The sequence below is a fragment of the Dipodomys merriami genome, unplaced genomic scaffold (genome assembly GCF_024711535.1).
Source record: "Dipodomys merriami isolate MVZ:Mamm:240054 unplaced genomic scaffold, mDipMer1.0.p SCAF_447, whole genome shotgun sequence".
Classification (NCBI taxonomy): domain Eukaryota; kingdom Metazoa; phylum Chordata; class Mammalia; order Rodentia; family Heteromyidae; genus Dipodomys; species Dipodomys merriami.
The window spans coordinates 156,925-183,058 of record NW_027206010.1 but is presented as its reverse complement, the minus strand read 5'-3'; the positions used below and the strand labels follow the sequence as shown (position 1 = coordinate 183,058).

The 26,134-nt window shown below is 45.0% G+C and overlaps 1 protein-coding gene across 5 annotated transcripts in view; it reads right to left on the bottom strand.

The window, feature by feature from the left end:
- LOC138808199 (solute carrier family 22 member 4) overlaps window positions 1–26,134 on the bottom strand; it is a 59,637-nt gene that overhangs the window by 20,364 nt on the left and 13,139 nt on the right. For 2 of the 5 annotated variants that reach the window (XM_069994174.1, XM_069994172.1), the window contains 3 exons: window positions 13,886–13,989; window positions 13,397–13,551; window positions 1,920–2,091 (listed from right to left, as the gene is read on the bottom strand). In XM_069994174.1, coding sequence (XP_069850275.1) covers window positions 1,920–2,091; window positions 13,397–13,520 — 296 coding nt within the window. In that variant the 5' untranslated portion in view covers window positions 13,521–13,551; window positions 13,886–13,989. Of the gene's footprint in view, window positions 1–1,919; window positions 2,092–13,396; window positions 13,552–13,885; window positions 13,990–20,647; window positions 20,726–26,134 lie in introns of those variants that run through there. The other 3 variants (XM_069994177.1, XM_069994176.1, XM_069994173.1) reach the window with 3 other exon arrangements.

Genomic DNA, 26,134 nt, shown 5'->3' with positions numbered 1-26,134 from the left:
TTATCTCCAATCAACCAGCAAAAAGCCAGAAATAAAGGTCTGGCTCAAGTGGTAGGGGGCCAGTCTTAAAAGCCAAATAGTGGAAAGGCCCTAAGTTCAAATTCAGTACAGCACCACAAAAAGGAAAAGATTATGAGAAAGTATGGGAAAGGCACAAAAAATATTTTTTTTTAAAGGATAGGAGTTAAGATGGTGACCTCATTCCATCATTCCCAACCTGTTCTTCTACATAGAATCTACAGCTAATCATCTCAGGTAATACTGAGTCTAGAATCTCCAAACTTTGTTATTCTCATATCTATTGTATTAACATTTAGTTGAGGAGGGGCTGAGTATATAGCTCTGCAGTAAGGCACTTGCTAGAATGCTTGAGGCTGTGGTTTTAATACACAGCACTCTAACAGCAAAAAAAAAAGGAAAAAAGGAAGGAAGGAAAGAAGAAGGAAAAAAAGAAGAAAGGAAGGAAAAGAAAAAAGAAAGGAAGGAAAGAAGAACAAAGAAAAGAAGGAAGGGAGAGAGAGGGAGGGAGGGACAGAGGGAGAAAAAGAACTAAAGTTGAATTGGGGGAGTTGTGGAAGGAAAGAAGAGAATACTACTCTAATTCACTCTTTAAGACAAAGCAGATAGGGCTGGGAATGTGGTTTAGTGGTAGAGTGCTTGTCTAGCATGCATGAAGCCTTGGGTTCGATTCCTTGGTACCACATAAACAGAAAAAGCCAGAAGTGGTGCTGTGGCTCAAGTGGTAGAGTGCCAGCCTTGAGCAAAAGAAGCTCAAGGACAGTGCCTAGGCCCTGAGTTCAGGCTCCAGGGGGGAGAAAAAGATAAAGCAGATAAACAGATATACCTTGGTCCCTAAGTATCACAAATAATCCATGTATGCACTTTAGTATCCATCAGGGATTGGGTCTAGAACCTCCTGTGACCTGGACAACTATACAAGCGCTGTTTAAAGTCCTTTTTTTTTTTTGGTCCGGTCGTGGAGCCTGAACTCTGGGCCTGGGCGCTGTCCCTCAGCTCTTCAGCTCAAGGCTAGTGCTCTACCACTTGAGCCACAGCACCACTTCTGGCTTTTTTCTTTTTTCTTATGTGGTGCTGAGGAATCGAACCCAGGGCCTCGAGCATGCAAGGTAAGCGCTCTACCACTGAGCCACCTTCCCAGCCCTGTTTAAAGTCCTTAGATGCCCAGGTCCCTTATATAAAATGGCATAGTCTTTGCATAAAATCCATAGACATCCTCCTATATACTTGAGATCATGTCTAGTTTCCTCATAATATCTAATAAAATGTATATATAGTACCCTTTCTTGAAATTGGGTGCTGGGGATTGAACCCAGGCTCTGGCACATACTAATTACATGAGTTACCACTGAGCCACTCCTAGCCTCTTAATACCTAACACAGTATATAAACGCTGTATAAATAGCTGTTATACTGCATTGTTCAGGAACTAATAACAAGAAAAGAAAAGTTTGCATATGTTCAGTATGATGTTTTGTGGTGCTCTGTTGTTTGAATCTCCCTATGCAAAAGGCCTGGATAGATACAGAGCTGATCGTTGAAGAGAGAAAGAGATTTTTTGAGAGAAAAGTGTCAAAACAGGAGGCGGAGCTTTAAAACACAAAAACAAAACGGACTTCACAATACCAGCTCCACACACAACAACAACCAGCCACAGACAAGAGTGGGGAGAGTCTTGAGAAGGAATTGGAATTCCATAGACTAGAGGCTTGTGGATAATGGACCATAAAACTCCCCAAGTGCCCAGGCCCACCCACAAAGAGGCAGAAACCCTATCAGCTTCTGCTTTGGGCTTTGATGGGCAAGTTACAATAGAAGGCAGGCAGGCTTTCTATGCAGGCCAGCACCAAGGCTCAGCTCCAGACACTGCCACTGCAGCAAAGAGGACAAATCACACTCACCACCAGAGCGGGACGCACAGCACGCCGGGCATTGTCAGCGCCAGCAGCAGCAGCCGCCAGTCTCGGATGAAGTAAGCAAACAGTGGCAGCACCATGTAGCCAATTGCAAAAAACGTGCACACTCCTAATGTGGAGAATATAATACGAACTGACTTGCCAAGGATTTCTGTTCCTGTTTAAAACAAGGGAGGAGTATTAGCATGTTCACTCACGTTAGTGTTTGCTTTTTTTAGTGGGGGGCAGAGGGTATTGATCATGAGGCTTGATCTTAGGGTCTGGGTGTGGTCCCTGAACTTTTTTTTTTCTTTTTCCTCTCTTCAAGGTTAGTGTTCTACCATGTTGACTCACATAGCTCCACTTCTGGTTTTCTGGTGATTCATTTGAGGTAAGAGTCTCACAAACTTTCCTGCCTGGGTTGGCTTTGAACTGGGATTCTGAGATTTCAGCCTCCTCCATGGCTAGAATTATAGGCGTAAAGTATCAGTGCCCAGCTAGTATTTCTTTTTATATTATTACCTGGAATAAGTTCAAGTCATCACTACTCAGAAAGAGAAAAAAGGTGTATGCCCAGAATGAAAAAGCTAGATAAGAGAAATGGAAGAGGGAAGGGATCTAGGACTTAGCAACTGACAGGATGAGTTTTCCTGAGGAATATGAGACTTATGAGATATGGATCTTTTCTTGTGAATATACTGGGGCTTGAACTCATAGCCTTACACTTTCACTGGGCTTTTTCACTCAAGACTGGCATTCTATCACTTGAGCTGCTCCTGTATGTCCAATTGTTTTTTTAAAACTGGTTAGAGATAAAATCTCATGGACTTTTCTTCCAGGGCTGGCTTTGAACCATGATCCTCAGATCTCAGCCTCCTGAGTAGATAGGATTACAGATATGAGCCACTGGCATCTGGCTTAAGAGGTATTGTATTTCTAAAGCTTCCTGGCTTTGTTTTAACAGTAAGTAGCTGAGGATTTGATTGTGGAAAACAAAAGTGCACAGGACCAAATGAGAATCCTGTAGAGTCATGAGGCAAGAGCACTTTATACCTTTATAACCTTGTTAAGAAAGAGGAAGAAAGTGTTACATTTTTCAGATCAACACAAAGCACAATGATTACTCTAAACTCAATATTTTCAGTTTCACATATTTAAATTCATGCAAGCCTGCAACTTCCCTGTCAAATTATTGGCTGCCAAATTTTTACCTGGTTTCTTCAGCTATATCTTTTTTTTTTTAAGTCGGTCATGGGGCTTGAACTCTGACTTGGGCACTGTCCCTGAGCTCTTCAGCTCAAGGCTTGTGCTCTACCACTTGAGCCACAGAACCAATTCTGGTTTTCTGCTAGTTAATTGGAGATAAGGGTCTCACGGACTTTCCTGCTCGGGCTGGCTTTGAACCGTTATCCTCAGATCTCAGCCTCCTGAGTAGCTAGGAATATAGTTGTGAGCCACTGGCGCCCAGCTCAGCTGTATCTTTTGATCCTTGGAATCTTTAAATTTCTGTACAGTAGCTTTTGTAGAATGTACTGCATTTATTGTTTTTGTGAAGCAGTATATGATTGTATAATTTCCGTGTGTAAATTGAATACTTGGGCTTTCAGTACAGTATTTATGCAATAAACATTGATGTTATAAAAAAAAAAAGAAAGAGGGGCTGGGAAGGTGGCTCAGTGGTAGAGTGCTTGCCTTGCATGCATGAGGCCCTGGGTTCGATTCCTCAGCACCATATAAGCAAAAAGAAAAAAGCTGGAAGTGGTGCTGTGGCTCAAGTGGTAGAGCGCTAGCCTTGAGCTGAAGAGCTGAGGGACGGCGCCCAGACCCAGAGTTCAGGCCCCACGACCGGACCCAAAAAAAAAAAAAAAAAAAGAAAGAGGAAGAAGTTGTACCACTGGGCCCTGATCCCTTTCATTGATTAAATTTAGGTCTCTGCCTAAAAGAGAGTTGTTAAAACTTTGCCTGTTGTGGACAGAAGTTTTGAAGCTCTATTACTCTGATCCCTTCCTGTAGAACAGCATGGATGGTCGAAACTCCAATCATTCCTTATTAACACTACCTACTGCTCATTGATATTCACTTTTCCTTCCTTGACTTCATCACAATCCCCATCATCATCATCACAGCTGGCATTTCTTTGGTGTAGGTCCTTTAAGCCATGTGTAGGCTAAGTGCTACATAGGCTTATCTTATTGCTGCTTCACAAGAATGATATAAGAACTACTATCACTCCTGTTTTACACACACATGGCTAAGACTTAAAGAATGAAAGTGGTTTGGCCTGAATTCCTATTTCTATAGTAAGTGATACAGCTAGGATTTAAGATATGTCCCTTTGACCTATGAGGCAAAGCCTTGGTCCTATAAAGCAATCTTTCAACAGAGACTCAGGTGGAAACAGGCAGGGGGAATGAATGAAGTTGTGTTCTCAGACTGAAGACTTGTATTTTCCCTTCCTGAGCAAGTCACCAAACCAGTGAGAGCCCAACGTCCTCTGAGGAACATTAGAAGAGCAACTGTTACAGGGAGACAGGTACCAGGGTGACTCCTAGAACTGCTTACTCAGGATCTTTCCTCCTCTGCCCTGTAGTTTGTGTGTGTGTGTGTGTGTGTGTGTATGTGCACACGCATATGAGAACACACACCCATGTGACAGTCCTAACACTTGAACTCAGGGCCTGGGCACTGTCCCTTAGGTTTTTTACTCAAGGCTAGCACTCTACCACTTGAGCCACAGCTCCATTTCCAACATTTTTTATTGGAGGGGGGGAGCAGTTAACTGGAGATAAAAGTCTCATGGACTTTCCTGTATGAACTGACTTTGAACCACAATCCTTAGATCTCAGCTTCCTGAGTAGCTAGGATTACAGGCCTGCGCCACTAGTACCCAGATTGTTGTTGTTCTCTTTAAGACACAACTCTTTACTTTTTTTTTTTTTTTTTGGTCAGTTGTGGGGCTTGAACTCAGGGCCTGGGCACTGTCCCTGAGCTCTTTTGCTTAAGGCTAGTACTCTACTGCTTTGAGCCACAGAGCCACTTCTGGTTTTCTGGTTGTTAATTGGAGATCAGGGTCTTATGGGCCAGTCTTTCTTTCCCAATCTGGCTTTGAACCATGATCCTCAGGTCTCAACCTCCTGAGTAGCTAGGATTAGCAACTCTTTACTTTTTTTTTTGTCCATTGTGGGGCTTGAACTCTGGGCCTGGGCGCTGTCCCTCAGCTTTTTAGCTGAAGGCAAGCCACAGTACCACTTCCAGTTTTCTGGTGGTTAGTTGGAGATAAGAGTCTCATGGACTTTCCTGCTGGGCTGGCTTGGAACCACCATCCTCAGATTTCAGCCTCCTGGGTATCTGGGATTACAGGCATGAGCCATTGGCGCCAGCTTCCATAAGGATTTTTTTTTTTTTTTTAATACTTCAGATCTCAGCCTCCCACTGAGTAGCTAAGATTACAGTCGTGAGCCACTGGTACCCGGCTCTTTACTTTTGGTCTTTGTCAGTCGTGGGGCCTGAACTGCGGGCCTGGGCACTATCTTTCAGCTCTTCAGCTCAAGACTAGCGTTGTACCACTTGAGCCATAGCGCCACTTACAGCTTTTTCTGCTTAATGTGGTGCTAAGGAATCGAACCCAGGGCCTCATGCATACAAGGCAAGCACTCTACCACTGAGCCACCTTCCCAGCCCCTATATTTAACTTTTATGTTATCATTGCTTTATTGTATTTAAATGATGAGCTGCCTTGAAATCTTCCAAGGATGAGCTGAGGGATGAATGTGTAAGCATGCTGCGCAAGTTGCTGGCGCCCATTGTTTGTACTGTGTTGTGACCCAGGCCTAGTCCCAGGAAGCTCCCTGTCTGGTTGGGAAGAGGACATGGGTCATGGTGTAGATAAAATTGCTAGTGTGCCAGGCACTGGTGGCTCACATCTGTAATCCTACCTACTCAGGAGGCTGAGATCTGAAGGTTGCCATTTGAAGCCAGCCCAGACAGAACATCTGTGACACCCTTATCTTCAATGAACCACCAAAAGCCCAGATAGAAGTATAGCTCAAGTAGTAGAACACCAGCCTTGAGTGGAAAAAGCCAAGCAAGAGCCAGAGATCCTGAGTTCAATATTGGTGCCCGCGCACGCGCGCGCGCACACACACACACACACACACACACCCCACAAATATGTTGCCAATCATTTTGAAAACAGTCTAGTAGATGTTCAAAAGATTGAACAAACAGTTACCACAGGATCCAGAAATTCCACTCCTAGGCATAAACACAATAAGTCTAAAAACATCCATGCAAAAACTAATGCTAATGGGCTGGGAATGTGGCTTCGTGGTAGAGTGCTTGCCTTGGATGCATGAAGCTCTGAGTTCGATTCCTCAGTACCACAGAAACAGAAAAAGCTGGAAGTGGTGCAATGGTTTGAGTGGAAGAGTGCTAGCCTTGAGCACAGAGAGGCTCAAGGACAGGAGCCAGACTCTGAGTTCAAGCCCCAGGACTGGCAAAAAAACCCAAAATAAAACCACCAAAACAAAATAAAAAAACTAATATTCAGAGACCCATAGCAGCCTCATTCATAATAGCCCCAAGGTAGAAATACCACCTGATGACCATATAAACAGCAGATGTGCAAGGCACTGGTGGGTAATGCCTGTAATCTCAGCTATTCAGGAGGATGGGCAGAAAAGTCTGTGAGACTCTAATCTCCAATAAACCACCAGAAAACCGAAAGTGGCATTGTGGCTTAAGTGGTAGAGCACAGCTGGGCGCTGGTGGCTCACGCCTGTAATCCTAGCTACTCAGGAGGCTGAGATCTCATGATCGCAGTTCAAAGCCAGACGGGGCAGGAGAGACTGTGAGACTCCTATCTCCAATAAACCACCAGAAAACCGGAAGTGGTGCTGTAGCTCAAGTGGTAGAGCGCTCGCCTTGAGCTGAAGAGCTGAGGGACAGCGCCCAGGCCCAGAGTTCAAGCCCCACAACCGACAAAAAAAAAAAAAAAAAAAAAAGTGGTAGAGCGCTAGCCTTGAGCTGAAGAGCTGAGGGATAGTGCCTAGGCCCAGAGTTCAGGCCCCATGACCAACCAACCAACCAACAAACAAACAAACAAAAACCCAGCAGTTGTAACTCAGACAATAGGACATTGTAACATGGGTCCCTCCAGAGAACACAAGTGAAAGAAGCTAGGCCCCAAAGCCACTCTATTAATATAAAGCATCCAGAATAGGCAAATCCAGAGTGAGAAAGTAGACTGGTAATTGTTAGGGGGAAGAGGGACATGAGAGTTTCTTTCTGGAGTGATGGGAATGTTATGAAGTTAGAGTTGATGGTTATAATATACTAGAAGCCACTAAACAGTACACATCCAATGTGAACCATGTTATGTAAATTTGTTATGGACCTGAATGTGTGTCTCCTTCATATGTTGGAGTCTTAACTTCCAGAGTGGCTGTGTTTAAGGCAGAAATTGAGTTAAATGAGATTGTAAGAATGAGGCCCTTCATTTGCAGGGAAATGACTGGGACTAGAACAAATCATTTTGAGCTAGGTAAGCCAAGAGCAAAGAGATAAATGGCACATGGTCTCCCTGATATATGGATGCTAAAGCCAAAATGCAAGGAGATGTGACAAAGTAAACAGGACTCAAGAAACAAAGGACTTCCAATCATTTTGTCGTAGAATTGCTAAGTGACTCCATGTTCTTGATCACATATATGGTATATATATATTATATATGCATATGTATATGTGTGTGTGTGTGTGTGTGTGTGTGTGTGTGTGTGTGTGTGTGTGTGTGTGCATCTGAGGGAAGCTAGGAAGAAGGCACAGAATCAGAAGGAAACGGGAAAACATAGAACAGAGGGGCCCATCAGCTGCACTAGACATAGATGAAAATGAACTAAGCAACTCAAAGGCAGTGATGGGAAAGAGGGAAAGAGAAGGAAAGAGGGAACAGCTGACATTAAGCAAAAGGAAAAAAATATAAATATCATCTGATGTGGAAGAAATAATTGTATTGTCAAAGCTCAGAGAATTCACAAATTTTATAGATCATGATAATGACAATTTGCCTTGTGATGGTTAAAATGTGTTTGTGACTTTAAGTATCACTATTCCACAATACTGTGAACTATGAGAAATTTATGTAATCACCTTTTTAAACTTTTTTTTTTTTTTGGGGTCCAGTCGTGGGATCTGAACTCTGGGCCTGGGCCCTGTCCCTCAGCTCTTCAGCTCAAGGCTAGTGCTCTACCACTTGAGCCACAGCACCACTTCCGGCTTTTTTCTTTTTGCTTATGTGGTGCTGAGGAATCGAACCCCGGGCCTCGAGCATGCAAGGCAAGCGCTCTACCACTGAGCCACCTTCCCAGCCCCCTTTTTAAACTTTTAAAAAAAGTTTAAAAAGAATGAGGCCCTGATCCAATAAGATTGCTATTCTTTTTTTTTTTTATTGATATACTTGGATTTGAACTCATGGCTTTACACTTGCTAGGTAGGAGCTCTACCACTTGAGCTATGCCCTGGTCCTTTTTTTTTTTGCTTTAGTTATTTTTCAGGTAGGGTCTCACATTTTTGCCAAGGGCTAACCTCAGACCGTGATCCTCCTATCTATAGTCTCTGGCATAACTTAGGATGGCAGAAACAACTAGTTTGTAGGTCTCATTAGGCTTTCTGGCCTCCAACTACAAACCTTGACCCTTCTGACTTCCACCTTCTGAGTAGCTGGGATTACAGGCATGAGCCATCACACCCAGCCCAGATTCAGCCCATACTGTTGTTCTTTATGAAAAGAGATACCAGAGAGCTCTGGGTGGGAGTGACTTTGTCCTGCTTTCTTCCTCTTCTTCCCTCTCTCTCTTTCTCCACCCCCCCCCCACCACCACCACCACTAGCACAAGGGAAAGGCCACCTGAGCACACAGGGATGAGGCAGCCATGTATGATCCAGGGAAAGAGACTTCATCAGATCCCAGCTCTGTTGGCACCTTGATCTTGGACTTTAGTCTCCAGAACTGTGGAAAATTTGTTTTTTGTTTTTTGTTGTTGTTGTTGTTGATCGTGGGGCTTGAACTCTGGGCCTGGGCGCTGTCCCTCAGCTCTTCAGCTCAAGGCTAGCGCTCTACCACTTGAGCCACAGTGCCACTTCCAGCTTTTTCTGCTTATGTGGTGCTGAGGAATCAAACCCAGGGCCTCATGCATGCAAGGCAAGCACTCTACCACTGAGCCACCTTCCCAGCCCCGGAAAAATTGTTCTTATTTAAGTCTCTAGTCAGTGGCATTTTGTTAATGAATCACACTTAAGTAGCCTATGACAAAATTAGATTTCACTTAAGAAATGTGTTATGGAGCCGGGCATCAGTGGCAAATGCCTGTAATCCTAGCTACTTAGGAGGCTGAGATCTGAGGATCACCATCTGAAGCCAGCCTGGATAGGAAAAGTCTGTGAGACTCTTATCTCCAATGAACCACCCAAAAGCTGAAAGTAGAGCTGTGGCTCAGGTGGTGTGCGGTGCTAGCCTTGAACAAAATGCAGCTCAGGGACAGCGCCCAGGCCCTGAGTTCAAGCCCCATGACTCACCCCCCCCCACCCCAAAAATCTATAGATTAATCAAATAAAACAAGGCATGGAGTTTGGCTCTTTTGTAAGCCCTGAAACACCAGAGTGCACTGCTGAGCTGCAGGAAGCAGCCACTTTGTTTTTTTGTTTTTGTTTTCCTTTTGGCCAGTCCTGGGGCTTGAACTCAGGGCCTGAGCATGTCCCTGAATTTCTTTTGCTCAAGGCTAGCACTCTACCACTTTAGCTACAGCACCACTTCCAGCCTTTTCTGGGTATGTGGTACTAAGGAATCGAACCCAGGTCTTTATGCATGCTAGGCAAGCTCTTTACCACTGAGCTACTTTCCCAGCCCCAGCCATTTTGTTCTTAAGAGGTGTCTTCCAACACCAGATGCTGACGCTGACGGGGGAGTCCAACTGGGCGGCATTATAGATAACACTGTCTAAAAACTTTCAGACCCTGAGAACCTCACATGACAAGTCTCACATCAGAACTCAAAGCCTGTCATTTCCTGAAGTCTAGCCCCCGCCCCGTTCCCCCCACCCAAATAAAAGGCTTGGACCCAAGTTAATAATGAGCCTTCTACACTTAGAACCTGATTGATTGCTGTTTGACACACTGACTGTCAACGCCTGGTTTTCATACTCAGTCCTGATGGGGGGGGGGGAGGCTGCAGGGGGGGAGGGAGGAGGGGGGTGACCATAGCTCTGTGTGGAGCAGAGAGGGCAGTGCAGGGCTTAAGGCTAGTGCTCTACAGCTTGAACCACAGCACCACTTCTGGTTTTCTGGTGGTTAATTGGTGATACGAGTCTCACGGACTTTCCTCCCTGGGCTGGCTTTGAACTGTGATCCTTAGATCTCAGCCTCCTTAGTAACTAGGATTACAGATGTGAGCCACTAGTGCCCTCATTCTTCTCCCCCTCCCCCTCCCCCTCCTCCTCTACCTCCTCCTCCTCCTCTACCTCCTCCTCCTCCTCCTTTGCTTTCTTTTATTTATTTTTTTAATTTATTTATTTTTTTTACCGGTCGTGGGGCCTGAACTCTGGGCCTGGGCGCTGGCCCTCAGCTCTTCAGCTCAAGGCTAGCGCTCTACCACTTGAGCCACAGCGCCACTTCCGGCTTGTTTCTTTTTGCTTATGTGGTGCTGAGGAATCAAACCCAGGGCCTCGAGCATGAAAGGCAAGCGCTCTACCACTGAGCCACCTTCCCAGCCCCTTTTCTTTCTTTTAAAATTGTTGCTTATGGAGCTTGAACTCAGGGCCTGGGCACTGTCCCCGAGCTTCTTTTGCTCAAGGCTAGCACTTTACCACTTTGAAATACAGCTCCATTTCCAATTATTTAGAGTGGTGGTTATTTAGAGATAACAGTCTCATATAGTCTTTGCTGCCTGGGCTGGCTTCAAACTTCAGACCTCAGTGTCCTCCCGAATAGCTAGGATCAGAGGTGTAAGCCACCAGTGTCTGGCTCTTGTTTTCTTTCTTTCTTTCTTGTTTTCTTTCTTTCTCTTCCTTCCTTCCTTTCTTCCTTCTTTCCTCCCTCCCTCCCCATCCTTCCTTCCTTCCTTCCTTCCTTCATCTCTCTCTCTCTCTCTCTCTCTCTCTCTCTCTCTCTCTCTCTCTCTTTCTTTCTTTCTTTCCTTCCTTCTTTGTCCTGGGTCTTGAACTCAGGGCTTGGGGTCTGTTTTGGAGCTTCTCCATGCTCAAGGCTAGCACTCTAGCACTTGAGCCACAGTGCCACTTCCAACTTTCTCTGAGTAATTTATTGGAGATAAGAGTCTCACAGACTTTCCTGCCTGAGCTGGCTTTGAACCATGATCCTCAGATCTTAGCCTCCTGAGTAGTTAAGATTACAGCATGAGCCACCAGTGCCTAGCCCTTGTTTTCATTTTTGAGACAGTGTCTCACCATTTAGCCCAGTCTGGCATAGAACTCTTGATCTTCCTGCCTCAGCTTCCCAAGGGCTGCAACTACAGCTATGTAATACCATGTTTGGCCTCACACATGATTTTGAACCATGTCCTGCTCTTTTATTTTTGCCAGTCCTGGAGCTTGAACTCAGAGCCTGGGCACTGTCCCTGAGCATCTTTTGCTCAAGGTTAGCACTCTACCACTTGAGCCAAGCACCACTTCCAGTTTTTTCTGTTTATGTGGTACTGAGGAATTGAACCCAGGGCTTCATGCATACTAGGCAAGCACTCTATCACTAAGCCACATTCCCAACTCCAATACTGCTCTTTTCTTTTCCTGAAAGGAGGCAAACAGACTCCTCCTGAGTGTGCCTGCCTACGGTCTGCTATCTGCCGGGGCCATGTGACTTTGACATGTTCAGGACACCAAGGCTGACCCCAGAGCAAAGGGCCTTTCACCAATAATTAAAGGAGTGGAATTGAACAATCCATCTTGGCAATCTGACAGCAGGTGTATACCTTTTCAACTAAGCGAACAGAGCACTTCCAAAATCTGTGCGTCATCAGCCTCTGATGACGCCATAGTCACCTAGCCATGCACAGACTTTCCAGCAAGAAAAGATCTTAAGACATTGTGTGTGTGTGTGTGTGTGTGTGTGTGTGCGCGCACACTCGCACACGCACGCGCAAATACATGCGCACATGTATGTGTGTGCCAGTCCTTGGTCTTGAACTCGGGGCTTGGGCACTGTCCCTGAGCTTTCTTGCTCAACTCTAGCACTCTACCATTCAAGCCACAGTTCCACTTCTAGCTTGTTTCTCAGTTAATTGGAGATAAGAATCATCTCATAGACTTTCCTACCTAGGCTGACTTTGAACTGTGATTCTCAGATTTCAGCCTCCTGAGTAGCTAGGATGACAGGGGTGAGCTCCTGGCATCCAGCCAGACCTTTTTTTTGTTTGTTTTTTTCGGTCGTGGGGCTTGAACTCTGGGCCTGGGCACTGTCCCTCAGCTCTTCAGCTCAAGGCGAGCACTCTACCACTTGAGCCACAGCACCACTTCTGGTTTTCTAGTGGTTTATTGGAGATAAGAGTATCACAGACTGCCCCGGGGTTGGTTTTGAACCGTGATCCTCAGATCTCAGCCTCCTGAGTAGCTAGGATTACAGGCATGAGGCACTGGTGCCTGGCTGAGCCAGACTTCTTTTAAAGGGGCCCTATTAATAATTACAACAGGACAACAGAAACAGATGGGGACAGCGCTGAGCCAAACAGAAGGATCACAGAAGCCAGAAGAGGAATTGGTGTCTTGTGTCAGAAGGATAGGTTCGCTTCCCCTCTCCCATGGAGTCTGCTCTTCCTTCCACCTTGCCCTGTGGGGGTTCTCCTAAGAATGGCTCTTGCTAAGAGCTTACTTTACATCCTAGAGAGAGCTAGAGAGAGCCCTGCCGCCTTTCCCATGGCCCAGGAGTTGATGATCCTCCCTTCCACAGCTCAGCAGTCCTGCCAGTAGCTATCAGTGTGCGACAGGTCCTCCTGCACACAGCCGATACTCTCTAGGGGCCAGGCTTTGACTCTAGCTGGACCCGATCTATCGCAGTGGGCTGGTACTGAATTTTTCTTGTTAAGCAAGGATCTTTCTCACCCATCTGCCCTCTGTATTAACTGCCCTAAGTCCCTTTTTAGGCTATCAGGCAGAGAAGTCATGTCTTTAAGGCTAGATTAAAGACATCTTTAGGCTATCCCTCCCTTAGGATCTCTTTTTCCTGGTCCTGAGCTTCTGAGAATGTGTCCCAGTTATTGGTTCTTACCAGCTCTCATTCTTACTCTTGGGCTATATATTTCGAGGCCCAGCACAGAGCTGGTACCTTGAAAGTGTCTCCCCCCCCCCCCCGCCCCCGCCCCCCCCTGCTGTGATTGGCTCAAAGAATCCATGCCCTTAAAGTAGCTCCGGAAGTGAAGCCCAAGGGCCACCCCTTCCTTCTTGGCTTTCAGAGGGTTAGAAGGAGGAACTGGTTGTTCCTACCTAATATGAAGGCTACCACGTAGTTGGAGATCTGACCCATGCCCACGATGATAAACAACACAGTGAACATCTCCCAGTTGATGGAGAAAAGCTGCACGAAGCTGAATCCAGTCTGCACAGCCATGGTTGCAAAGAGCACGTTCTTCCTGCCAAACCTATTGAACACAACACGAAACATGAGTTGCACAGGACACTGCAAGGAGGGTCACTCAAGGGTGTGTTGCAAAAGCCCTGAACCAGCCATCGCTGCAGACTTATTTTTGTGTGTGTGCCAGTCTTGGGGCTTGAATTCAGGGCCTGGGCACTGTGCTGAGGGCAGAGCAAATAGAAAGACATCAGCTCCTCCTTTTATTCATGACTCAGTAGCCTGAGGGATCCTCTCCCTTCCCCGCCCCTCCCTCCAAACCCAGCAGAAATACTGGAAATTCAGTGCAACCTCAAGACAGGCAGTGAATGGAGGATAGATCGTGGGCCTCTCTGTATCCTTACCTGTCTGACAGCTGCCCAGACACGAAGGAGCCGATGAGCACGCCTACGAAGAACAGGGAGGTGGTGAGGGGCGTCTTCCAGTCATCCTCACACACCAGATTCCACTGCCAAGGAGACAGCACGAAGTATGAGCCCAGCCCTCCAGCAGCCCCACTCAGCCCCGCCCCAGCCTCATTCCAAGGGAACATCGGCTGGCCCGTCAGTCATGTTCTCCTCCTCTGGGATAGGCTGCTTTGGGCTGGACTCCTAACTGCCAATCACTAACACAAGTAACTTGGGGGTGGATTGCTGTCCCCCCCCACACTTACCACCCTGACCCCCTCACTCCCTTGAGATTAGGCATCCTAGCCTCTTCTGAAGAAGAAGGCAGTAGATTCTACATTGCTTCTAATTGCCCTGCAAGAAGTCAGATGAGGCCATTGCCAAGGGGTGGTGGAGGCCTTACCCCTTCAGGAAGATAGTCCAGCAAGGAGAGAAAGGGGTTTGAAAAGCTCACAGGGGGGCTGGGAAGGTGGCTCAGTGGTAGAGTGCTTGCCTTACATGTATGAGGCCCTGGGTTCGATTCCTCAGCACCACATAAACAGAAAAAAAGACGGAAGTGGCACTGTGGCTCAAGTGGTAGAGCGCTAGCTAGCCTTGAGCTGAATTGCTGAGGGACAGCGCCCAGGCCCAGAGTTTAGGCCCCACGACCAACCAAAAAAACAAAAAACAACAAACAAACAAACAAAAACCCCAGCAGAAACACAGGGCTGGAAGGGGTGACATGGTCCCAAAAAGAAATGTACTCAGTTCCTGATTTATGGAACTGTAACCCTTCTGCACTTCACTGTTATAATACCAATTTTTTTGGGGGTGGGGAGAGTTGGTCATGGGGCCTGACCTATGGGCCTGAACACTGTCCCTCAGCTCTTTAGCTCAAGGCTAGCACTCTACCTCTTGAGCCTCAGTACCACGTAGGGCCTCATGCATGCAAGGCAAGCACTCTACCACTGAGCTTCCTTCTAAGCCCTGTAATACCAATTTACAAAAATTAAAATAAAAAAAACCCCACAGGGCTGGAAGTAAGGCTGAAGTAGTACAATATCTGCCTAGCAAGCAGGAGGCTCCAAGTTCAAATTCCAGTACCCTAGGCACAAATTTAAAAAAATAAAAAAGCACCTGGGCACTGGTGGCTCAGGCTTGTCATCCTAGCTACTCAGGAGGCTGAGATCTGAGGATCACGGCTCAAAGCCAGCCCAGGCAGTAAAGTCCATGAGACTCTTATCTCCAATTAACCACTCAAAAACTGGAAGTGGATCTGTGGCTCAAGTGGTAGAGTGCTAGCCTTGAGTACCAAAGGGCTCAGGGACAGTGCCCAGGCCCAGAGTTCAAGCTCCAGGACCCGAGGGATAAATAATAAATAAATAAATAAATAATAAAACTTCAAGGGGCAATGTAAATAGCACCATTGCTTTGTGGTCCTCTCCTGGTTGAAAAGTGTGCACACAGTGCCAGGTTGGTAACTATTTTCCAAGTAGATTTTTCTGGAAAGCTCTGTACTTGTTGGTCTACTCATCCTTGAAACCAAGCTTTGGGTCAGATGGGAGGCTCCAATGTGCTGAGTTCCCTCTCTTCCCATCCTAGAATCTCCACCCACCTCCATGGCCTGCATTCCCAGCAGCGTGGTCCCTCCCATTCCCAGGGCCTGTGGGCCACCAAAGCTCTAACATGTTTCTGCTCGTGATCATAAAATGAATGTTTCTGTCACTTTGGCTCCCAGCTCTTGACTGAAATCAATTCAGGAACATCTCAAGGAAGGCTGCAAAGATTTCTTAAGTATCTTTAGTGACCGGTTTTCTTTCCTTCCTTCCTTCCTTCCTAACTTCCTTCATTCCTTCGTTCCTTCCTTCTTTCTTTCCTTCCTTTTTTTTTTTTTGGTCGGTCATGGGGCCTGAACTCTGGGCCTGGGCGCTGTCCCTCAGCTCTTCAGCTCAAGGCTAGCGCTCTACCACTTGAGCCACAGCACCACTTCTGGCTTTTTCTGCTTTTGTGGTGCTGAAGAATCAAACCGAGTGCTTCATGCATGCTAAGCAAGCACTCTACCACTGAGCTACCTTCCCAGCCCACCTTCCTTCCTTCTTATTTATTTAAATTTATTGGTGCAGGTCCTGGGGCTTGAACTCTGGACACTGTCCCTGAGGTCTATCTGTCTGTCTCTCCCTCTCTCCCTCTCTCTCAAGACTAGTGGTCTAATCACTTGAACCACAGCTCCACTTCTGGCTTTTTCGGTGATTAACTGGAGATAAGAGTCTCATAGACTTTCCTGTCTGGTTGACTTCAAATCTTGATCTTCAGATCTTAGTCTCTTGAGTAGATAGGGTTACAGGTATGAGCCACTGGCACCTAATTTTATTGATTGATTGAATGATTGCCAGACCTGGGGCTTGAACTCAGGGCCTGGGCACTGTCCCTGAGCTTCTTTTGCTCAAGACTGGCACTCTAATACTTGAGCCACAGTGCCACTTCTGGCTTTATCTGTGTATGTGGTACTGAGGAATTGAACCCAGGGCTACATGCATGCTAGGCAAGCATTCTGCCACTAAGCCACATTCCCAGCTCCCTATTTATTAATTTATTTAAAGGATGTATGCATGAATATTTGGGGCTTGAAGTGGGGGTTAGAGGATTTCCATCTGTGGCAAGATGGTCCTAGAACCATTAATGATCCTTGCCTCCTGCCCACTCCAACTCTCCTCCAGCTCCCCTTAGTGAAGTGTTCTTATTCCTCATCGCTGCCCCCAAAGTGCAGTCGATTTAAATGAATTTCACCTGTTCACACCACACTTCATTCTGCAGTACAGAGAACTGTTTCTAAAGACATAGAGGAAAGAAAGAGCCAGAAAACAAAAGACTATCAGGAGCCGGGTGCCAGTGGCTCACGTCTGTAATCTTAGCTACTCAAGAGGCTGAGATCTGAGGATCCCGGTTCAAAGTCAGCCTGGGCAGGAAAGTCCCTGAGACTCTTATCTCCAATAAACTACCAGAAAACTGGAAATGGTGTTATAGCTCAAGTGTTAGAGCGCTCGCCTTGACTGAAGATCTGAGGGACAGCACCCAGGCCCAGAATTCAAGCCCCATGACTGCCCCCCCCCCCAAGGCAATCAGGATAAACAGAAAATCAACAGGATGGGTAGTAGAGCTGTGGTTCAAGTGGTGGAGCACTAGCTTTGAGCAAAAAGCTAAGGGACAGTGCCCAGGCTCTGAGTTTAAGCTCCTGAATCAACACAGACAACAACAAAACCAAATTGTGATACAGAGGATAAAGTCCTAGAGGAGATCTAAAGTCCTGTCATAGAGATTACCTAAGAGGCTGCTGCTCCCCTTGCTCACAATGCTAACCCTAGATGGGATGAGCCAACACAGCTGAGAGTTGGGGGCATGGCTCAAGTAGTAGAGCTCCAGCCTAGCAAGAACCAGGTTCTGAGTTCAAATCCCAGTACTAGGAAATTTAAAAAAATCAAAGAAAAACAACATGAGCCAGGAACATGGCTATCTACTTAAACAAAATCCGTGGAATTAGGGTTGCCCCACTATGGGGTGCTACCGTTTCACCATCTCCACCAAAACTCAATATTGAAGCATAATCTCAAGAAGGTAAAACCTTGATCCAAAGGTGGCAAGGGCTTTGGGAAGCAATTAAGATTAAATAAGGCCATAAGAGTGGAGCGCTAATCCAATGGGACTTTGAGTTCCTAACATAGGGTGTGGTGGCTCATGCCTGTAATCTCAGCTTTGATGGAGGCAGAAGTAGAATTATAGTCTGAGGTAGCCCCCAAACATGCAAAACTCTAGTGGAAAAATAACTAAAACAACAAAGGGACTGGGGGCATTGCTCAAGTGGTAGATTACCAGTTTACCAAGCACAAGGTCCTGAGTTCAAACCTCTACACTGCTCAAGTATAGAGGGGCACGCTAAGGATGTGAGAAGGAGGAGTTGACATTTCAGTTGGCAAGATTTCTCTGTGACCATGACAGGAAATGGTCTGAGCTCCCTGAGCTTCCTGAAGCAATGAGCTTTTAAGATTGTTCAGCCACCTCAAGTGTTTTGCTAGACCATAGAGAAGAGTTGATATCAAAACATAAACCTGAGCCTGGCCCCAATGACTCCCACCTGTAATCCTAGTTACTTATGGGACTGAAATTCAGTTTGAAGACAGTCTGGACAGGAAAGTTCATGAGATTCTAGTCTTTAACTAAGCAAAAAGCCCAGAAGTGGAACTGTGACTAGCTTTGAGTGACAAAGCTTAGGGACAGTGAACAGGCCTTGAATTCAAGACTCAGGACTGGCACAAGAACAGAAGAAGGAAGGAGATGAAAGCAAGATATGTACATTAATGGCCACTTCCCTCTAAAACTGATGGCCAAAACTTTGGAAAAGAGTTTCAGATCTGCCCTGCACACACAGATCAACATATGATCAAGGCCCAAAAGCCTCATGTGAACAATGACCCAGTTTACAGAAGATAAGTCAAAGCTTTGAGACAAGGATTTGTCTGAAGTCATAGCAAGTAAATAGGGATACTGGACACCAATGAGGGCCTTAGACCCAAACCTTAAACCTATGTCCTGCTTTGGACATCAACTCCAAAGGTAGGCCCAAATGAGCTTATTAAATACCATCCCTCTACCCGCAAAAGCCAGGCTCCAGTGGCTCACCCTGTAATCTTAGCTACTCAGGAGACTGAGATCTGAGGATTGAGGTTCAAAGCAACCTGGGCAGAAAAGACCTTGAGACTCTTATATCTAATTACCCAGCAAAAAGCTGGAAGTGGAGATGTGGCCCAAGTGGTAGTGCATTAGGCTTGAGTGAAAAAAGTCAAGCAAGGCCAAGTTCAAGTCCTAGTACTCTCTGTCTGTCTGTCTGTCTGTCTCTGTTTTTGTCTCTGTCTCTCTCTCACACACACACACTCAAACACAACCCCCTACATTTCTTTAAAGAATATGATACCAACAGACAACAGCTGCAGGACTGTAGAAGACCTCTACCTTGGGACAAAGCCGGAAGATCTCAAGCCTCACACAAGTATTAACACACCATTATCACCATCAGCATTTCATTTATAGTTGAGCAGAAATGCTCCTCCTAATAGAATGCCCTCTCCTTTGTGGTTTTCCAGATATATTTTCTGTCAGGACTTTGTAGAACTAAACTGACTTTTTTTTTTTTTTTGCCAGTTCTGGGGCTTGAACTTGGGGCTTGAGTGCTCTGTTCCTAGGCCTTTGTGCTCAATGCTAGCTCTCTACTACTTGAGCTACTGTGTCACCTCTGGCTTTTTCTGAGTAGTTGATTGGAGATAAGAGTCTCACAGACTTTCCTGCCTGGGCTGGCTTCCAACCTCAATCCTCAGATCTCAGCCTGCTGAGTAGTTAGGATGACAGGCCTGAGCTACCAGCGTCTGGCTAGAACTAGACTTTTCTTGAGCAAAGGTGGGGTGCAAGCCTAAAAATATAAATGGCTCTGTTCAAAAATGAAGAATTTCAAGATATAAATAGGAGAGCAGTAAGACAAAGGGCGGAGCTTCTTGTAACTGCATGGAGTGCATGACCACAAAGCTGAACCTGGCAGTGGATCAAGGTTCATCTTTTTGGTGAATGGACAGTGGCAGGAAGTTTTTGTGGTGTGTTTGGAGCAGGGGTCATGGAGATTGAACCCAGGGACTCTTGCATGCTAGGCAAGGACTATACCCCTTGAGCCATATCTGCAGCCCTTTGGATTTGATTTATTTCTCAGATAAGTTCTTGCTAACTCTGCCCAGGCTGGCCTTAAACTCTGATCCCCCCTTTTCCACCTCCCAAGCAGCTGGAATTATATGTGTGCTCTACCATACCCAATTTTTTTTGTTTGTTTCTTTTTTGGTCCGGTCGTGGGGCCTGAACTCTGGGCCTGGGTGCTGCCCCTCAGCTCTTCAGCTCAAGGCTAACGCTCTTCCACTTGAGCCACAGTGCCACTTCCGGCTTTTTTCTTTATGTGGTGCTGAGGAATCGAACCCAGGGCCTCAGGCATGCAAGGCAAGCGCTCTACCACTGAGTCACCTTCCCAGCCCCAAAAGCTGGAAGTCTCACTGTGGCTCAAGTGGTAGAGTGCTAGCCTTCAGCTGAAGAGCTGAGGGACAGCGCCCAGGCCCAGAGTTCAAGTCTCATGACTGACAAAAAAGAGAGAGAGAGAGAGAAAGAACGAAAGAAAGAGAGAAAGGGGGAGAGAAAAACAGAAAGTAAGAAGGAAAGAAAGAAAGGAAGAAAAAGAAAGAAAGGAAGAAAAAAGGAAAAAGAAAGAAGAAAACATCTTTGGGCACCAGTGGCTCACACCTGTAATCCTAGCTACTGAGGAGGCTGAGATCTGAGGATCATGGTTCAAAGCTAGCCTACGCAGGAAAAGTCTGTGAGACTCTTATGTCCAATGAACCACCAAAAAAGCCAGAAATGGAGCTATGGCTCAAGTGGTAGAGCCCTAACCTTGAGCACAAAAGCTCAAAGTCAGTGCCCAGGCCTCAAGTGCAAACTTCAAGACTGGTATACACACACGAAGTGACAAAAAATGCCTCTTGGGTTTGCTGTGAATACTGGGCAAGGAAATATAAGCAGAGCAATTGACAAATGAGAGGTTTCAGTAAATGAAATGTCATGGATCAGCATTTTATACTCAAAGCAGACTAGGTGAAAGATGTTTAGAAAGAAAAAAAAACAAGCTTCTATTCAATTTCTAAAAACTAGAAAAGTTCTTACCCACAAGGCATAAAATCCTTCTAGAAATGGACTTTAATTCCAGAGATGACTATGAATGGAAAAACTAGTCCATTTAAGAAAGGAGAAAATGGGTCTCTATCTTGTTCTCTCTATGATAATCCTTCATTCCAGGGGGAAAGTAAGAATAGTTAATAACAGAATGTATATTCAACCCCAGTTCCTTCTTTTTAACTTGGCTGTGTCTTAAGACGGGGAATTTCTTGGCCATCTGCAAAATAAAACAAACACAAACAATAAAAAAACCCTGAGTATTTAATTCTTTTTTGTTTACCATAGCTTTATTGAGATATATAATGTACATAATAAAGAATTCACTCTTTTAAAGGGGACATGTCAGTAGTTTTGAGTATCTTCACAGAGTCATTTAACTATCAGCACCATCTAATTTAGGAGCACATTCAGTTTTGCTAAAAGATATTCAAAGTTTATTAATAGACACACTTCATTTTTCCCTCCCTTGGCTCTTAGCAATCACGGACATTTCCTATAAATAGAATCACACAATACATTTTCTTATTTTGTTTTGTGGTGGTGGGGAAATGGAAAGCCAGGGTCTTGCACACATCAGGAAAATGTAATATCGAAATACATTCCCAGCTCAATATGTAATCTTTTTTTTTTGCCTGTCCTGGGGCTTGAACTCAGGGCCTGGGTACTGTCCCTGGGCTTTTATGCTCAAGGTTAGCTCTCTACCACTTTGAGCCACAGCTCCACTTCCAGCTGTTTTAGTGGTTAATTAGAGATAAGAGTCTCACGGACTTTCTTGCCCAGGCTATCTTCGAACTGTGAGCCTCATAGCTCAGCCTCCTGAGTAGCTAGGATTACAGGAGTGAGCCACCCATGCCTGATGCTATAATTAACAGTAAATGTTTCGTTCCATGAGCAGAACATGGAATATATTCCCATTTATTTAGATATTTAATTTTTTTTGATGATGTTATATTGTTTTCAGAGTATACATTTGGAAAATTCTTGGCTAAATTTATTCCTGAAACAATTTCTTTAGCATTTCTTTTAAAATAACATTGCTAGAAACATTTTTCCCCTGTACATTTGGAAATGTCTCATTTTTGCAAGACAGTTTTGCCGGATATACAATGCCTGACTGACATGGTTTTTCTTTTGGTCATTAAAATATGGCATGTTCCCACTGCCTTTTTTTTTTTTTTGGCCCATCCTGGGGCTTGACCTCAAGGCCTGGACACAGTCCCTGAGCTTTTTGCTCAAGACTGGCACTCACTCTATCACTTGAGCCACAGCGCCACTTCTGGCTTTTTCTGTATACGTGGTACTGAGGAATCAAACCCAGGGCTTCATGCATGCTAGGCAAGCACTGTACCACTAAGCCACATTCCCAGCCCCACATTATTATTATTTCTTATGCGAAGTTAAAGTTAATCCTCCTGGTATATGACAAGTTGTCTTTTTGTTGCTTTCAAAGTTTCCTCTTTATCTTTGGTTTTCAGCAGTTTTACTACGAGGTCAAGGTATTTGTGGTTATTCTACTTAGAGTTTGTTGAGCTTCCGAGGTTGTGTAGATGAGTATTTTCCATCAAAATTTGGAAGTTTTCAGCCATTACATCTTCGAGTATTTCTTTCTTGTCCCTTCTATTATTGCCATGATTCAAACATTGATTAATGGCATTCCATATTTCCATAGTTCTCTGAGGCTCTGCTTCATTTTTTTAATTCCTTTCCCCCCACATGTCTCTTCTTTTGATTGTATAATCTCCAATCTTCCATCTGCAATTTGCTGATTCTCACTTCGGTTTGTTAAAAATCTCTTTCTTTCTTTCTTTCTCTCTTGGCTTGAACTCAGGGTCTGAGCGCTGTCCCAGAGCTTTTGTGCTCAAGGATAGTTCTCTACCACTTCAGCCAGAGCTCCACTTTCTTTCTTTTGTTTTGTTTTGGTAGTGAAGATAAGTGGAGATAAGAGTCTCACAGACTTTCCTGATCAGGCTGTTTTTGAACTGTGATCCTCAGATCTCAGCCTCTTGAGTTGCTAGGATAAGAGATGTGAGCTGGTGCCTTGCTGCTTTATCATTTTTTGACAATGTCACAAGGACAAATTATCCCATAGTCCAATTGAAATGAATGAAAATCCCACCTTTTAGGAGGAGGGTTCTTTTTACTTTATTTTTAAAAATCCACCTAGACTTTTATTTTTTTATAATTCCAGTAGCAGTGCATATGATGGCTATGATTCTATTTCACTTTAAGAATCTATAAATAATAAAGATGATTTTTTCTTAATTAATACCTTGCAGATTCTTTTTTTTTTTGTTTCTTTTTTGGTCCGGTTGTGGGGCCTGAACTCTGGGCCTGGGCGCTGTCCCTCAGCTCTTCAGCTCAAGGCTAGCACTCTACCACTTGAGCCACAGCGCCACTTCCGGCTTTGTTCTTTTTGCTTATGTGGTGCTGAGGAATCGAACCCAGGGCCTCAAGCATGCAAGGCAAGTGCTCTACTACTGAGTCACCTTCCCAGCCCTTACCTTGCAGATTCTTAATTATTGCAGTATTTTGAAATTTTAACCAATCATAAGTATAATTAGTTAAAATTTTTAATAAGGAACTATGGCATGGGTACTAGATGTTTAAACACAGACCAAAAAAGTCAGACATAGAGTAATATTTACAATATTCCTATAATATGAAACAATACAAACTAGGTAACTTTTTTGAAATCTACAGTCTAATTCCTTCATTTAAGATGAAGAAACACAACTTAGATAATTTGTCTTATCTACTTTTATAAGATTGTCTTTATTTGCTAATGTAATAAAGTTCAGGTTTTGCTGATATTTACCACTAACCTGAGCTAGGTCTAATTAGAATACTGAGTAGTTTTTTTCTTTTTCTTTTTAGGGCAGGACTGAGGTTTGAACTCAGGGCTACATGTTTGTGTGGTTTGTTGCTCGGAGGTGCTCTACCAGTTGAGCCACACCTCCAGCCCTACATTCTGCTGTTTATTTTGCAGAGTCTCATGAACTTTTCTGACTGGCCTTGAATCATAATCCTCTGGATCTTAGCCTCCTTGGGTCTCTAGGATTACAACATAAACCAGGATATGGGTGGAGCGAATTGAAGCAAATCTCTGAGGTTTGTTCTTATTTCAGAACCGCTGCTCTCAGCTGTTTCTTTGACGGTTCCTTCTGATGCAATAGGTGCTCTGTGTTAGCTTGTGGCTGCTATCTTGGAGTTCCCAGTCTACTCTTAGTCACTTCCCACAAAACCTCCCTTCTTTCTTTTTTTTCTTTTTTGGGTCCGGTTGTGGGGCCTGAACTCTGGGCTTGGGCACTGTCCCTCAGCTCTTCAGCTCAAGGCTAGCACTCTACAACTTGAGTCACAGCGCCACTTCCGGCTTTTTTTTTTTCTTGTTGCTTATGTGGTGCTGAGGAATCGAACCCAGGGCCTCATGCATTGCAAGGCAAGCACTCTACCACTGAGCCACCTTCCCAGCCCCAAAACCTCCATTCTTTAAGACCATCTTAAGCTTAGATTTGACTCATGACAGCCTTTGTAAAGTCAATTCTTGTGGGGATAGCTTCAGAACGCTGTTCTTTTTTGATGTTTCCAAAATAGTCTAAAGATAAGGCTTTTGAATCCCCCTTTGAACTCTTGAGCAGTAGGCAGGGAAAAATGGCCTATTTCTCTCAGAGTGACATTTCCACTTCCGGACTAAAGTATTGCGTGGGTAACAGCTTCAGGATGGTTTGAGGGCTTATAGATGAGATGGATCCAAGGCAGTGAAGGACCCAATATTCTCCACCTCTGGTATTTATAGAGCCTCGACCATATGAGTAGAGGCTGCGTGGAGAAGGGGTGTGTGTGTGTGTGTGTGTGTGTGTGTGTGTGTGTGTGTGTGTGTGTGTGTGTGTGTGTGTGTGTGTGTGTGTGTGTGTGTGTGTGTGTGTGTGTGTGTGTGTGTGTGTGTGTGTGTGTGTGTGTGTGTGTGTGTGTGTGTGTACTGATGGTGGGGCTTGAAGGCTTGAACTCTCTGCCTAGCTTCCTCACTCAAGGCTGGTGCTCTACTACTTGAGCCACACCCCTGTAACCTCCACTTCCAACTTTTTGCTGGTTCATTGGAGATAAGAAGCTCACAGATTTGTCTGCCCCAGTGCGGCTTCCAACCTCTGGATCCTCATCTCAGCCTTCTGAGTAGGTAGGATTATAGGTACAAGCCACTGGCGCCCAGCTTGGTGGATTGATCCTCTTGATGAATATGATGGTTCATTTGGTTATCAACTGGGTTAAGATATAACTAGGAAATTAATAAAGACATACCCCTAGAGTGTGTCTCTGATGGTGTTTCCAGGCACAATTAAATTATGAGAGCTCTGATCCAATGGATTAATTTGTTCTTTGAGGGATTCTTAACATAATAGCTTTGTTGAAGATGGTGGAAAGTCAGAGGTGGGACCTAGTTGGAGGAAGTAGGACTTGCCCTGCCCTCTGGCCTGTTGCTCCCCAGGAGGTAAAGAGGCTTCTTTATCATGCACTTCTGTCCTCCATAAGAAATCTGTGTGTATATTATGTGTGAATGCCCATCTTAGTGCTTGAACTGGGCACTGTCCATGAATTGTTATTGTTTTTTTCTTTTGCTTAAGACTAGTGCTCTACCATTTGAGCCACAGCTCCACTTGAAGCTTTTTTTAGTAGTTAAATGGAGATAAAAGTTTTATGGACTTTCCTGCCTGGCCTGGCTTTGAACTGCAATCCTTAGCCCTCAGGCTCCTGAGTAGCTATTATAGGCATGCGCCACCGGCACCCAGTGAAATCTTTCTTCCTTTAAGATTTTCCATTAGAAAAAAAAAAAAAAAAGATTTTCCATTAGGCATTTTTGGTGGCAATGATGGAAATGTAGCTAATTACAGAGACACACGCTGTATCACTCACTGTGAGAATGGAGGAAAGCAAGAACTCTTGTTTTCTTGGCCAAATTCACCTAAAGAGGAGTGTGTGTGTGTGTGTGTGTGTGTGTGTGTGTGTGTGTGTGTGTGTGTGTGTGTGTGTGTGTGTGTGTGTGTGTGTGTGTGTGTGTGTGTGTGTGTGTGTGTGTGTGTGTGTGTGTGTGTGTGTGTGTGTGTGGTGGTGGGAGGGGAGGTGGAGGAGGGTAAGGGAAGGAGGAACAAAAGGGTTGTGACTCAGGTCCACTGACTCCCACGGGCTTTACTAAGATAAAGAAGCTTTTCTTGAAGAAATGTTTCTTCATTTGCTATCTTCCCTTAGGAAAATTTTCAAAGACTCAGAAAGAGATAGAGAGAGAGAGAGGGGAGAGAGCAAACCAGTTGTGGCTTGTTTCATTAGGAATCACCTTTGTGGACCTCATTTTGTTACCATTTAAAAACTCTGAAAGGGCTGGGAAGGTGGCTCAGCGGTAGAGCACTTGCCTTGCATGCATGAGGCCCTGGATTCGATTCCTCAGCACCACATAAGCAAAAAAAGCCGGAAGTGGCGCCAGCCCGG